At 50.8% G+C, this 11107-nt stretch overlaps 1 protein-coding gene and 1 pseudogene across 3 annotated transcripts in view; one reads left to right on the forward strand and one right to left on the reverse strand.

The window, feature by feature from the left end:
- Window positions 1-3450, reverse strand: part of TTC38 (tetratricopeptide repeat domain 38) — a 25676-nt gene extending 22226 nt beyond the window's left edge. Inside the window, exons 1-2 of one of the 3 annotated variants that reach the window (XM_045083686.1) lie at window positions 3388-3441; window positions 24-1452 (exon numbers count right to left, since the gene is read on the reverse strand). In XM_045083686.1, the coding sequence (XP_044939621.1) occupies window positions 24-56 (33 nt within the window). In that variant the 5' untranslated portion in view covers window positions 57-1452; window positions 3388-3441. Of the gene's footprint in view, window positions 1-23; window positions 1453-3387 lie in introns of those variants that run through there. The other 2 variants (XM_045083688.1, XM_004775453.3) reach the window with 2 other exon arrangements.
- LOC123393096 lies at window positions 2711-10785 on the forward strand (annotated as a pseudogene).
- The last annotated feature ends 322 nt before the right edge of the window (window positions 10786-11107 follow it).

Below are 11107 nucleotides of genomic sequence, written 5' to 3' on the forward strand. Positions count from 1 at the left end.
GGGCGGGTTCTGCCTCCACTTACCTGGCAGTCACGCAGGGAAGCGGGAGCGGCCATGGAGCCGAGAGGGTGGCGGGGCAGGTATCAGGGTCCGGGCGCCTCCGCAGCCTTGCCTAGGGGGATGGGGGGAGGGGCCGGACACCGCGGGGCGGAGCGGGCGCGCTCCCGGCTCGCTCACTGGCCAGCGGCGCCGGCCCCGCCCCGGGGCGCTCTAAGGAGGTCCGCGCCTGCCGCGCAGGGGTTGGGCTGGAAGGGTCCGCCGCAGTGGGAGCGCCCACCCCCCCATCAGACACCTAGCCTGGGCCACAGGGCCCGAGGGCGCTCCACCCCTGCCAGGGGACTCCTCCCTGCTGGGGGCCCTGTTGGGGACTCAACTGTAGAGTCCCTTGGGAGGCAGGGGAACCCTAGAGCAGCTACCACTTTCAAGCTCTTCAGGGTGCCATCTTAAGCCTTGCCCAGCACACATGCCTGGAGGTCGTTTTTTGGAGTTAAATCAAACTGAATGGCGCTCACTACTGGAGCCTGGAGAAGAAAATCTGCTACATGATCCCATTAGGTAATGCTGATTAATATGCAACTAATATATGCTCAGGAACTGATTCCAATGTAAACGCAAAAGAAACCAGAGACGGGAGGAAAAACGGAATTCAGATCAATGGGTGCCTCCACCCCCAGTACTGAAGATTCTCTTTTCAAGGGTACCCTGAGGCCTTGCACTGCCCCCATAGTGCTGTCCCCTTACTTGTCTGTGAGTACCACGTGGGGGCGCTATTTTAATCTTTTCTGGTTATTCTTCTATCTTTTTGGATATCTAGATCTTTTATAATACTACCATTCCCCTCTGCCTACCGTCTGACTTCCTTGCTCTACCAAGTCTGCAAAACTTCCCAGAGTTTTATGTGGTTGTCACCACCAGAACACTGAACTTGCACTTGTCAAGGACAGTAAAGGCCTTCCTACTCCAAACCCCATCGTTGCCTTGGCCACCTCTAGCACCTCCTCGTCCAATCTTCATCTGCTCTGACCCAGCAGACCAAGCTGCTCCTTTGATGAAATCCCCCTTCCTTTGGCTTTCAAGACACCATACCCTCCTGCTTTCCCTCCCACCCCACTGCCTGTCTCTGTCTGCCTCACCACTAAGTACGGAAGCGGCCAGAGTCTGTCTGTCTTCTCCATCTTGGCCTCCTCCCTATATGCCTCCTATGACCCCAATCTGAGTTTTCAGCCCTGACCTTTCCGGTTGTCTTAGCTCAGACTGATAAAACAAAATACCACGGAGGGGAGCGGAGTGGGGGCACTGTCTGAACAGCAAGGATTTATTTCTCACAGCTCTGGAGCCCCACGGCCAAGCTCAGGGTGGCAGCATGATCGCTTCTCAGTAAGGGCCATCTCCCTTCCTTGCAATGGCTGCCTTCTTCTGTCCTGACAATGGCCTGTCCTTCGGGATGGTGCACTCAGAGAGAGAGGATAAGAAAAGAAAACCCTATTGCATGTTGCATTCAGAAGACCACTTTACATATAAAGACATACCTAAGCTGAAAAAGAAATGAATGAAAAAAAGATATGGCATGGAGACAGTAAGCATAAGAAGGCTAGTGTGGCTATTTCATTTCATTTTCCAGGTTTATTCAGATACAATCAACATATCATCTGGCATTGAACATCAGGACTTCCAGAGATGATTACTAGGGGTAAACAGAAACATCTCATCACGAGACAAGGACCAATTCACATGGACGTAACACCAATGTGTATCCATCTAATAGAGCCTGAAAAGACATGAAGCAAAGATGGACAGAAAGAAAGGGTCAAAGACACAGTTTCCCAGTCAGCACAGGAGAGAGTAACGGCCTCTCTCAGCGAGTGATAGAAAACCAGAGAAAACCCAGGGAAGACATAAAAGATGAAACACTTGGGTACCCACTCTCTTGATCTAGTTGATGTCTGTAGGACAACCCACCCAATGCCCTTGTTTTTAAGGGCACCAGGACGATACAGCAAGGTAGACCACACTACTGTATGGGCTCTCAAGCAAGTCTCAGTCCATGCAAAGGCTCAAAATCAGATGGAATGTATTCTCTGACCACGATAGACTTAAGTTAGAAACCAGCATAACTGTAAGATTTCACACAAGCTCCAAATACTGGGAAATTAAATAAGCCACTTGAACTGATGGTTCAAAACCCAAACAGGAACAAGTAGAAATAGTTTAAACTGAATGATAACAAAACTAGGCAAGCATGCAGGAGGCAGTTAAGCAGTGTTTGGTGGGACATTTACAGCATTAAATGCTTCTAGAGAAACGAAAAAGATCTAAAGACAAGTTTGGGGTTTCATCCTAAGAAAGTAGGAAAAGCAAATCAAGAAACCCCGACTCAGACCTCCCTAGGCTCTCAGGAAGATCACAACACTGTGGTTTTTTGCCAGTGGAAGGGGATGCCAGCTAAGGTGGGGCCTTTCCAGGCAGTTGGGAGCCTGGGGCACCTTAATTCCAAGAGCACTCCTGCTTGGAGGCCTACAGGAGCAGGAAAGGGAGGGGGACCCCGGAAGCCCAACCCCATTCCATGCTCCAGGGTGGTGACCCGCAGCCCGCGCCCAGCCCCCAAGCCCGCGACCCCCGCCCCCCCCCACTCCCCCACCCCCAACACCAAACGGTTAGCCAGATCCCGCGGCTACAGCTGTGGCTCCCAGGTTCCCCTTCAGGCAGCACCATGCGGCTTAGAACACTGCTTCTCCTCCTCCTGGGCCTGGGCCTGGGCCTGGGCCTGGGTCGCAGACGACTCCCGCGGACCACCTATCCTGGCAGAGCCCTGGCTGCCATCACCAACTCCCGGGCGACCGCCTCACCGGAGTCCAGATCCCACCCACCGGATCCCGCCTCGGCCAGCCGCCCCTCGCCAGCCGCCTGGACTCGCGGCCCAGCCCTCGGAGACGCGGCCGCGCTGCGCGCTTGGAGGGCCGCCCCGGGCCTCGGGGAGCCGGCCGGCAGCGCCCGCGTCCACCTGCGGCCCCGCGCGGCCCCTGGCGGCGGCGTGATCCTGGCCGGTGGCGGCCGCCTCTGCCTGCCCCGCGGCCCCGCGCGCCCGCTCTGTGTCCTGCTGCGCGTCCGGCTGCGCGCGCGCTTGGCCGCCGCGCCCGCGCTCGTGCACCTGCGGCTGTCTGCGCGCCGCGGCCGGCTGTCCCTGCTGTGGCGCACCGCGCTGCCCCGCGCGCCCGGGCGCCCGGAGTGGACCTTCTGGCTCGTGCCGCTGCGGCCCGCCGGCCCTCGGCGCCCCCGCCGTTCCACCTCCGACCTGCCGGCCGCCGGGCCTCGCCCCTCCGCGGGCTTCGTGGCCCAAACGCAGTGTCCCACGGATGGGCCCACGCCTGTTGTCCTGGAAGCTCTCACCTCGGATGGGCCTCAAGCCATCCAGTCTTCCGTGTCCTGCCAGGTATCCCCAGAGGCGCCGTGTGAGATCACCATGGTGAAGATCAACAGGAACAAAGATGGTGAACCCTTGGTGCTGACCAGGAAGATGGAGGCTACCCTCAGTGTATCCATTAAGCACAACTGCCCTAACACCACCTCAATTGTTCCAGAGTGGGACGTCTTTCCCGTGCGCTCCGGAAACATCCCGGACTGGAGTGCACCTTTGAAAACACGGGACACCAGACTTGGAAAATCTCCACTACATTTGGAAATCCGCCCCAAAACCTTATCTTTCGGGTCGTATGCTTTCAGATTCACACTCAACATCTTTGATGCAAAAACAAAGATACTTAAGACAAAAGGTTCAGATTTCATCTATGTCAACATCACTAGAAGTGATCTATTGGCAGTTATTCCCGGCAATCCCGACTTCGTAATCCAATTCACAGACAGGCTGATTCTGCAAGGAAGGGCGTCCTCTGATGCAGATTCGGAAAACCCATCCGAGGGAATGCTTTTTTCTTGGTACTGTACCACTGATCCGAAAAACTACCAGGGACATAAAATCACAGTGATGAGCAACAGCGTCTGCACCCCAAAGCAGACTGATCTGAACTGGAAGGAGGCCTCTGGCCCTGTCCTCACACTTCAGCCAAAAACACTGAAAGGTGGAGGTGTGTATTTTTTCAGAATGGTGATCCGCAAGGGTGCTAGGAGAGCCCATATTGATAGAAAGGTACACGTGCTAAAGGGACCAGTCCCCACAGCAAACATCTCGTGTATTGAAAACTGTGATGCCGTTTTGGGTATTTCAGCCAGATTTTCTTTGTTTCTCAATTGCACAGCTGGTTCAACAAGCCAGGATGCATATAAATGGTCGATTCTGTCATCACTAGGGGATGAGGTAAACTTTGATTGGGTGAAACACACCACAACAGGAAGGAATGGGGCTCATTTGTCTATAAAAGCTTTTGCTTTGAAGGATTTTCCTGAAGCTAAGTTTTGGGCTTCTGTGCATTTAGCAACTTGGAGTGGGCATAACGTGGACTTGAAGCACCCGTTTGTTATCAACCATGTCCCTGAAACTGGAGAGTGCAGCATTAATCCAGCTACAGGAGTTGCCTTTGTTACCAGGTTTGTCATCCGGTGCCATAATTTTAAGGATAAGAACATCCCACTTACGTACAAAATGGTAGTCTCTGATTTGTATGGTTTGGGTCAGATCAGTTCTGTGAAACAGAACACCTTGGGGGCCATCCTGTATTTGGGGAATGAGTCTACATCGCCCCCTTCATTTCTCCCCGTGGGTGTGTTGGCTAATCGTTATGCGATGAAGATATTTGTTCAGGTGTATGACTCTCTAGGAGCTTTTTCTCAGGCGACTTTGTATGCAACCGTACATGCCCCTACGGATAAAATCTCAGCGAAGGGCGTGCTCGATCGCTTATTCAATTTCACCATGGGACCAAATTCATCGCTATCTACTTTGCTTGACAGCCAGGAATTTCTACCTGCAGGCTATTTAATATATATAGCAGCTTCTGTTTTGAATATCATGAAACCTGAATTAAGTTTGGAAGCTGACAAAGCCAGACTCCGGGAATACCTTGTCAACCAGACTTTCATTCTTCCCAATAGCACTTTGGTGGAAATTAGCCAGGTTGTCATGAGTGTTACTGAGTTAACCCAGACGACCACTGGATTCACTCGAATGGCTCAGAAACTGGCCACAGTGAGGATTTGGCTAGCAAATCGAGCCCTACAACAGTCTCGACAGAAGGATTCACACGTTTACTCTGAACAAATAGAAACAGTGAGCACTGGGATATTAACAACTTTGTCTAATATTTTGAAACTCACCGTTAGCTATGAAGTGGTCGATGAGCCTTTCTACGTATTGGAATCGCTAGCAGACACAGTATTGGTGGGTAAAGTACCAGGGAACGAGACCACTGCAATGACAGCCTCTAGCTTTAAGGTGTACCTCAGGAAAACTGAAAAGTGGGATGTTACCAATATCTTTAGGAATGAGAAAAAGCAGTCAATATTATTTTCGTCCGACGCTAAATGTGAGTATTATTCCTAGTTTACCTGAAAACGCTCCAATTTCCACCATGTTTTGTGAGTTTGCAGATGATCCCTTCCTTGGATGAATGATCAGGAAAGCTGTTCGGCAGAGGTGGTTGGATTCAGGATGACAGGAACCACACCTGACGGCGACGTGGTCGAGATCATGCCTGATGTAGCAGAAGTGTACATCGCCAGAAAAAACTTGAGCTTTGCAGCTTTTAACCTCACAGTGGGACCCGAGAGTGAGACCGAGGGAGCTGATGAGTCCTTGAAAAGGACGACAGGGAAGTTTAGGGTTGAGGTGGACAGCAGTGTAGTGAAGGAGTTGCTGGTCCACATTGTGACCGAAGTGACCGTGTTGTTCACGGTGTTGGTGTACGCTGGCAGTGAAATTACCCCCACTGCTCTGGTCGCCACCTTCCTTGTGCCCCATGACTTCCCTCCCATGACCAACCAGAGTGACCTGTTTGACTCAGCCTGTGCCGTTAGGGAGGCCCGCGTGGTTTGCCTTCCAGCGTCCCTGCTGCAAGTCATAGCTCAGCGAGGCGGCTCGCCTGAGTGCACCTTGGTCATAGCTCTGCAGGCACCTCGTTTTGTCCTGGCAGCCAATGATAAGCTCGTGAGAATCGCTCTTTTCAGCGCTCACTGCCTAGACATGTATGGGATCCAGAGCGATTGGAGAGAAGATACCTGTGTTCTCGGAGAGAGGACCACGTGGCGAAGAGTGCACTGCATCTGCCAAAGGACAAGGAGGGTCCGGCGGCAGCTGGATCTAATAAAACAAGCCAACCGGCACCTGCAAATCCACTTTCTGAAGGCCAATGTGATTGTGCTCCCTAATGCTGTGGATCTAAGGTTGGAGGTCATCAAGAACGTAACCCACAACCCTGTGACGCTCGTCACTGTACTTTTCATTATGATGATGTACATAATCCTAGCTTTCTGGGCTTTGCTGATGGATGGGAGGGATCGGTATCTTCGGCTACACGTGATAATTCTACTAGATAATGATCCTTACGATAAGGTGTGTTACCTCGTGACTATTTTTACAGGAAGCCGATTTCGGGCCGGGACCAGGGCCGATGTCTTCATGCAACTTATGGGAACGGATGGTGCCAGCGATGTGCATTGTCTGAGCCATCCGCATTTTACAACCCTTTACCGGGGAGGCATCAACACTTTTCTCCTAACCACGAAAAGGGACTTGGGGGACATCCATTCCATTCGTGTGTGGCACAACAATGAGGGCAAATCCCCCAGCTGGTATCTAAGCAGAGTCAAGGTAGAAAATCTGTTCAGCCGACACATCTGGCTGTTTTTATGCCGGGAATGGCTTTGTATTGACACCTCTTTGGATAGAACATTTCGTGTTACCCACCCAGACCAACCTATCAACAGAAAGGACTATTTCCTGATAGAATCAGCTTACAGGATGGGGAGAGATCACTCATGGTTCTCTATTTTCTCCCACAATACTTCTAGGGCATTCAGCAGGCTGCAGAGACTGTCCTGCTGTTTGGCAATTCTGATGGCCTCCCTTCTGTGTAATATTATGTTCTTTAATCTCGACAGACGAGAAAATTTGGATTCAGGAGACGGGAGCTACGTCAGGTCAATGATGATAGGACTGGAAAGTGTGTTAATTACGCTGCCTCTGCAAATATTGATCATTTTTCTCTTCACCTACTCCCAGAGGGAACCTCGTGTGACTCTAGAAAAGGTATCTCCCCGGAAGGCTTCTCCCATGGAGCTAGAGAATTTATACTGGGAGGAATTTCTGAGAAGATGGTATGCCCGTGAGTCTGGGGACTCATCCCCCAAGGCGGCTTTGGAGCCTCCAATTGGGAAAAGGCCTAGACTTCAAAAGACTGCCCAGGCGCTGTCTGTGACATGGCAGCAGCCTAAGAAGATAGAGAGCAGGGACTCAAGCACCCAGGCAACAAACATTAATGCCAGTAACACAAACACAAATAACAATCAAAATGTTACTTCCAGAGAGCCGCCATCCCATGCGGGTTCCACTCTGGAACTCAAGGAGAAGAGCAGTTTCGTTCTGCCTTCCTGGTGCCTTCATATAGCGTGGGTGCTGGTTTTCGCCACGTCCATTATATCTTCGTTCTTCATCATATTTTATGGGCTGACCTATGGCTATGAAAAGTCAATGGACTGGCTCTTCGCATCGTTTTCTTCATTCTGTCTGTCCATTTTTCTGGTGAAAACGTCTAGAATTCTACTTCTGTCAGGCTTCAGAACACGTAGGCCCAAGTATTGTAAAAACCTTTCATGGGAAAGCCAGTTCCGCTACACTGAGATCGAGTTAAAGAGCACTCTGAGCTCAGAAGAAATGCAGAGGCAACACGAGCAGATCATGGAGATCCAAAGATCGAGGATGTACCAGCCCCTCACCGAAGACGAAATCCTAATATTCAAGAGGAAGAAGGCAATTAAGAGAAGGGCTTTCCTGTTCCTGTGTTACGTTCTGACTCACTTCATCTTTCTAGCCCTCCTGTTGAGGCTCGTCGCCCTCCTGCATCACACGGACAGCTTTTACTATAACCAGTTTGTTCGCGATCGGTTCTCTGTGGATCTCGGCTCGGTGACCAAGCTGGAGGACATCTACAGGTGGCTGAACAGCGTGCTGGTGCCCCTGGTCCACAACGACCCGAATCCAGCCTTTCTGCCCGACAGCTCCTCTAAAATCCTGGGGCTTCCACTGCTGAGGCAGGTGAGGGCAAGACCTGGCGATAAACTCTGCCTGCCTGCCAACTTTGCCCAAACCAGCATGGGAAGAGAAATCCATTGTCATCCCAGCTATGGCACTGACCCGGAAGACACCAGAAGCTACTCTGGCCTTTGGAACCAAGTTCTCAAGAGGCCTGAGGATAAGAATACCAATGGGTTTACTTACAAGCCTCCAGGGAAGATCTGGGGGTATGTCTCCCACGGACTCTTACACACCTATGGGTCGGGAGGCTATGCGTTCTATTTTTTCCCAGAGCAGCAGCCTTTTAATTCCACCGTGAGGCTCAGGGAACTCCAGAGCAGCGAGTGGCTTGATGAGAACACGTGGGCCGTGATTCTGGAGCTGACCACCTTCAACCCAGACGTCAGTCTGTTCTGTAGCATTTCTGTCGTTTTTGAGGCGTCTCAGTTAGGAGTTGTGAACACGAGCCTGTCCGTGCACTCCTTCTCGCTTGCTGATTTCGACAGGGAGACTTCGGCAGAAATCTACTTGTATGTGGCCATTCTCATTTTCTTTTTAGCCTATGTGGTCGATGAGGGTTATATCATCATGCAAGAAAGGGCCTCGTACGTGAGAAGTGTGTACAATCTGCTCAACTTTGCTCTAAAATGCATATTTACTGTGCTGATTGTGCTCTTCTTTAGGAAGCACTTCTTGGCCACTGGCATAATTCGCTTTTACTTGTCGCACCCTGAGGATTTCATTCCGTTTCATGCGGTTTCTCAAGTAGATCTCGCCATGAGGATCATTTTGGGTTTCCTGTTATTTCTGACCATTTTGAAGACCCTCAGGTATTCCAGAATCTTCTATGACGTGCGCCTGGCTCAGAGGGCCATTCAAGCGGCCCTTCCCGGCATCTGCCACATGGCCCTGGTGGTGTCCGTGTACTTTTTTGTGTACATGGCATTTGGCTACCTGGTGTTTGGTCAACACGAGTGGAACTACAGTAACCTGATTCATGCTACGCAGACGATATTCTCCTATTGCGTTTCAGCCTTTCAGAACACCGAGTTCTCCAACAACAGGGTTCTGGGGGTCCTGTTCCTGTCATCCTTCATGCTGGTGATGATCTGCATATTGATCAACTTGTTTCAGGCCGTGATTTTGTCTGCCTATGAGGAAATGAAGCAGCAGCCCGTGTATGAGGAACCATCAGACGAAGCGGAAGCAATGACCTATCTGTGTCGCAAGCTAAGAGCAATGTTTAGGTTTCTGACCTTCCAACCCAGGGACGAAGATGAACCAGAGTTCTTTGTCAACATGCTGTATGGGCAGCCAGAGAAGAACAGCCGGCGGTATCTGGGGCTGAAGACCAGAAACATCAAGGGGAAGAAAATGGTTTACCTTGTTGTGTGATGAGTGACAGGGTCAAGACCCACAGGCAAGAGACCCACCCCTGCCCCGGTGCTGGTTCTCCGGATGTAAGGAATGTTCAATGGCTCAGCAGTGCTCTCTTCTCGTGTCCTGCACAATGCACATCCCTACTACATTCAGAAGTGTCTCCTTCCACCTTTGGCCTCTACTCCTGAGTGCTGGGGTGTAGGGCAGTCTCCAGCGTGGGACCAGGGCCGATGTCCCTTTAGAGGGGAACTCGGTGTCCTTGGAACCCTCAGCTGTTTAGTGTAGTAGAGACCCAGAGTTGGGCAGAGAGCTCTAAAGCGTCCCCACTCTACTTCCCTAGGGAGGAGCATTCGCTCCTGCGACTTCTCCTCCGTGCTGGGTGTCAGGAGTTTGTGGGTCCCTCAGTCACTTTGGGGTATCCCCTTGCAGAGCAGAGCTGGGAAACCCCTCTCAACCCTTGACTTCCCCTCCACACCAGACCTCTCACCATCCAGCTGGGCCAGGGCTGGAGGGCCAGTGTACCAACATCAGAATCTCTCTTTCTGTTTACGAATTTAGGGAAGGGACCTTTAGGTCAGCAGTCTGAGCTTCCCATCTACGTTTGATGGCTATTGCCAGTTAAATCTGTGAAATATAATATCATTTTTCTGACCATTAGACATGAATTTTGTTCAACAGCAAAAAGGCGTGTGTGTGTGTCTGTTTGTCAGGGGCAGTGGGCTCACACCGAAAGACAGTAAGTGTTCTCTATATTGACTTTAAGAATTTGTCCATCTAGGTCTTGGGCTCTGGGTAATTTACAGCATGGTGGTTTACTGCAGAATAATAAAGAAAATGTGGTTTATTGTTTAAGAGCAATATGGCCTGTAACTCTTAGAGTTCTGTTCAGAAGCATGTTCATTTATGTAGATGCCACTTTAAGCTTTATCGGAATTAAATGTGAGATTGCTCCTGTGAGACTTGTCGTGATTGCTGTATGTACAGGTGGATCCTGCTTCCCCAGGGAGAGCCAGTGAAGGGGGACAACCCAAGCAGCTGGGAGACAACTTTGTTCCAAGGCTTTGATATTCATTGGGTGCCCCTGTGGTCCTGAGCTGTGCTGGAATGGCTCACAGACACGCACATGTGCTTTCCATGCCACTCACACAAGAGTGCCTGAAGGTCAGATTTGGATTTTCTTCTCTTTTTTACGATGTTATGATTTGAGAGAGAGAGAGAAAGGGCAGAGGGAGAAGCAGAATCCCCGTTGAGCACGGAGCAGGAAGCAGGCCTCGATCCCAGGATGGATCATGACCTGAGTGGAAGACACAGGCTAACTGACTGAGCCACCCACATGCCCTTCTCTTTTTATCTGTGAATATGAGGTTTCTCTGGGAATCCTCTTTAAAAATACTTTGAGATATTGCTAATGCTTTGGATTGGTTTTCTTCTTATATTACAAATGGTAGGGAGCTCAAATTCAAAATTAACTTTATTTTCTGCCAAAGACCATGATTTGCTCTTTCAGTATTTCCCATAGTTCTTGTAGTCCTTGTCCTAACTTGT

Source organism: Mustela putorius, unplaced genomic scaffold (genome assembly GCF_011764305.1).
Source record: "Mustela putorius furo isolate JIRA1106 unplaced genomic scaffold, ASM1176430v1.1 tig00000738_pilon_pilon_pilon, whole genome shotgun sequence".
Lineage (NCBI taxonomy): Eukaryota > Metazoa > Chordata > Mammalia > Carnivora > Mustelidae > Mustela > Mustela putorius.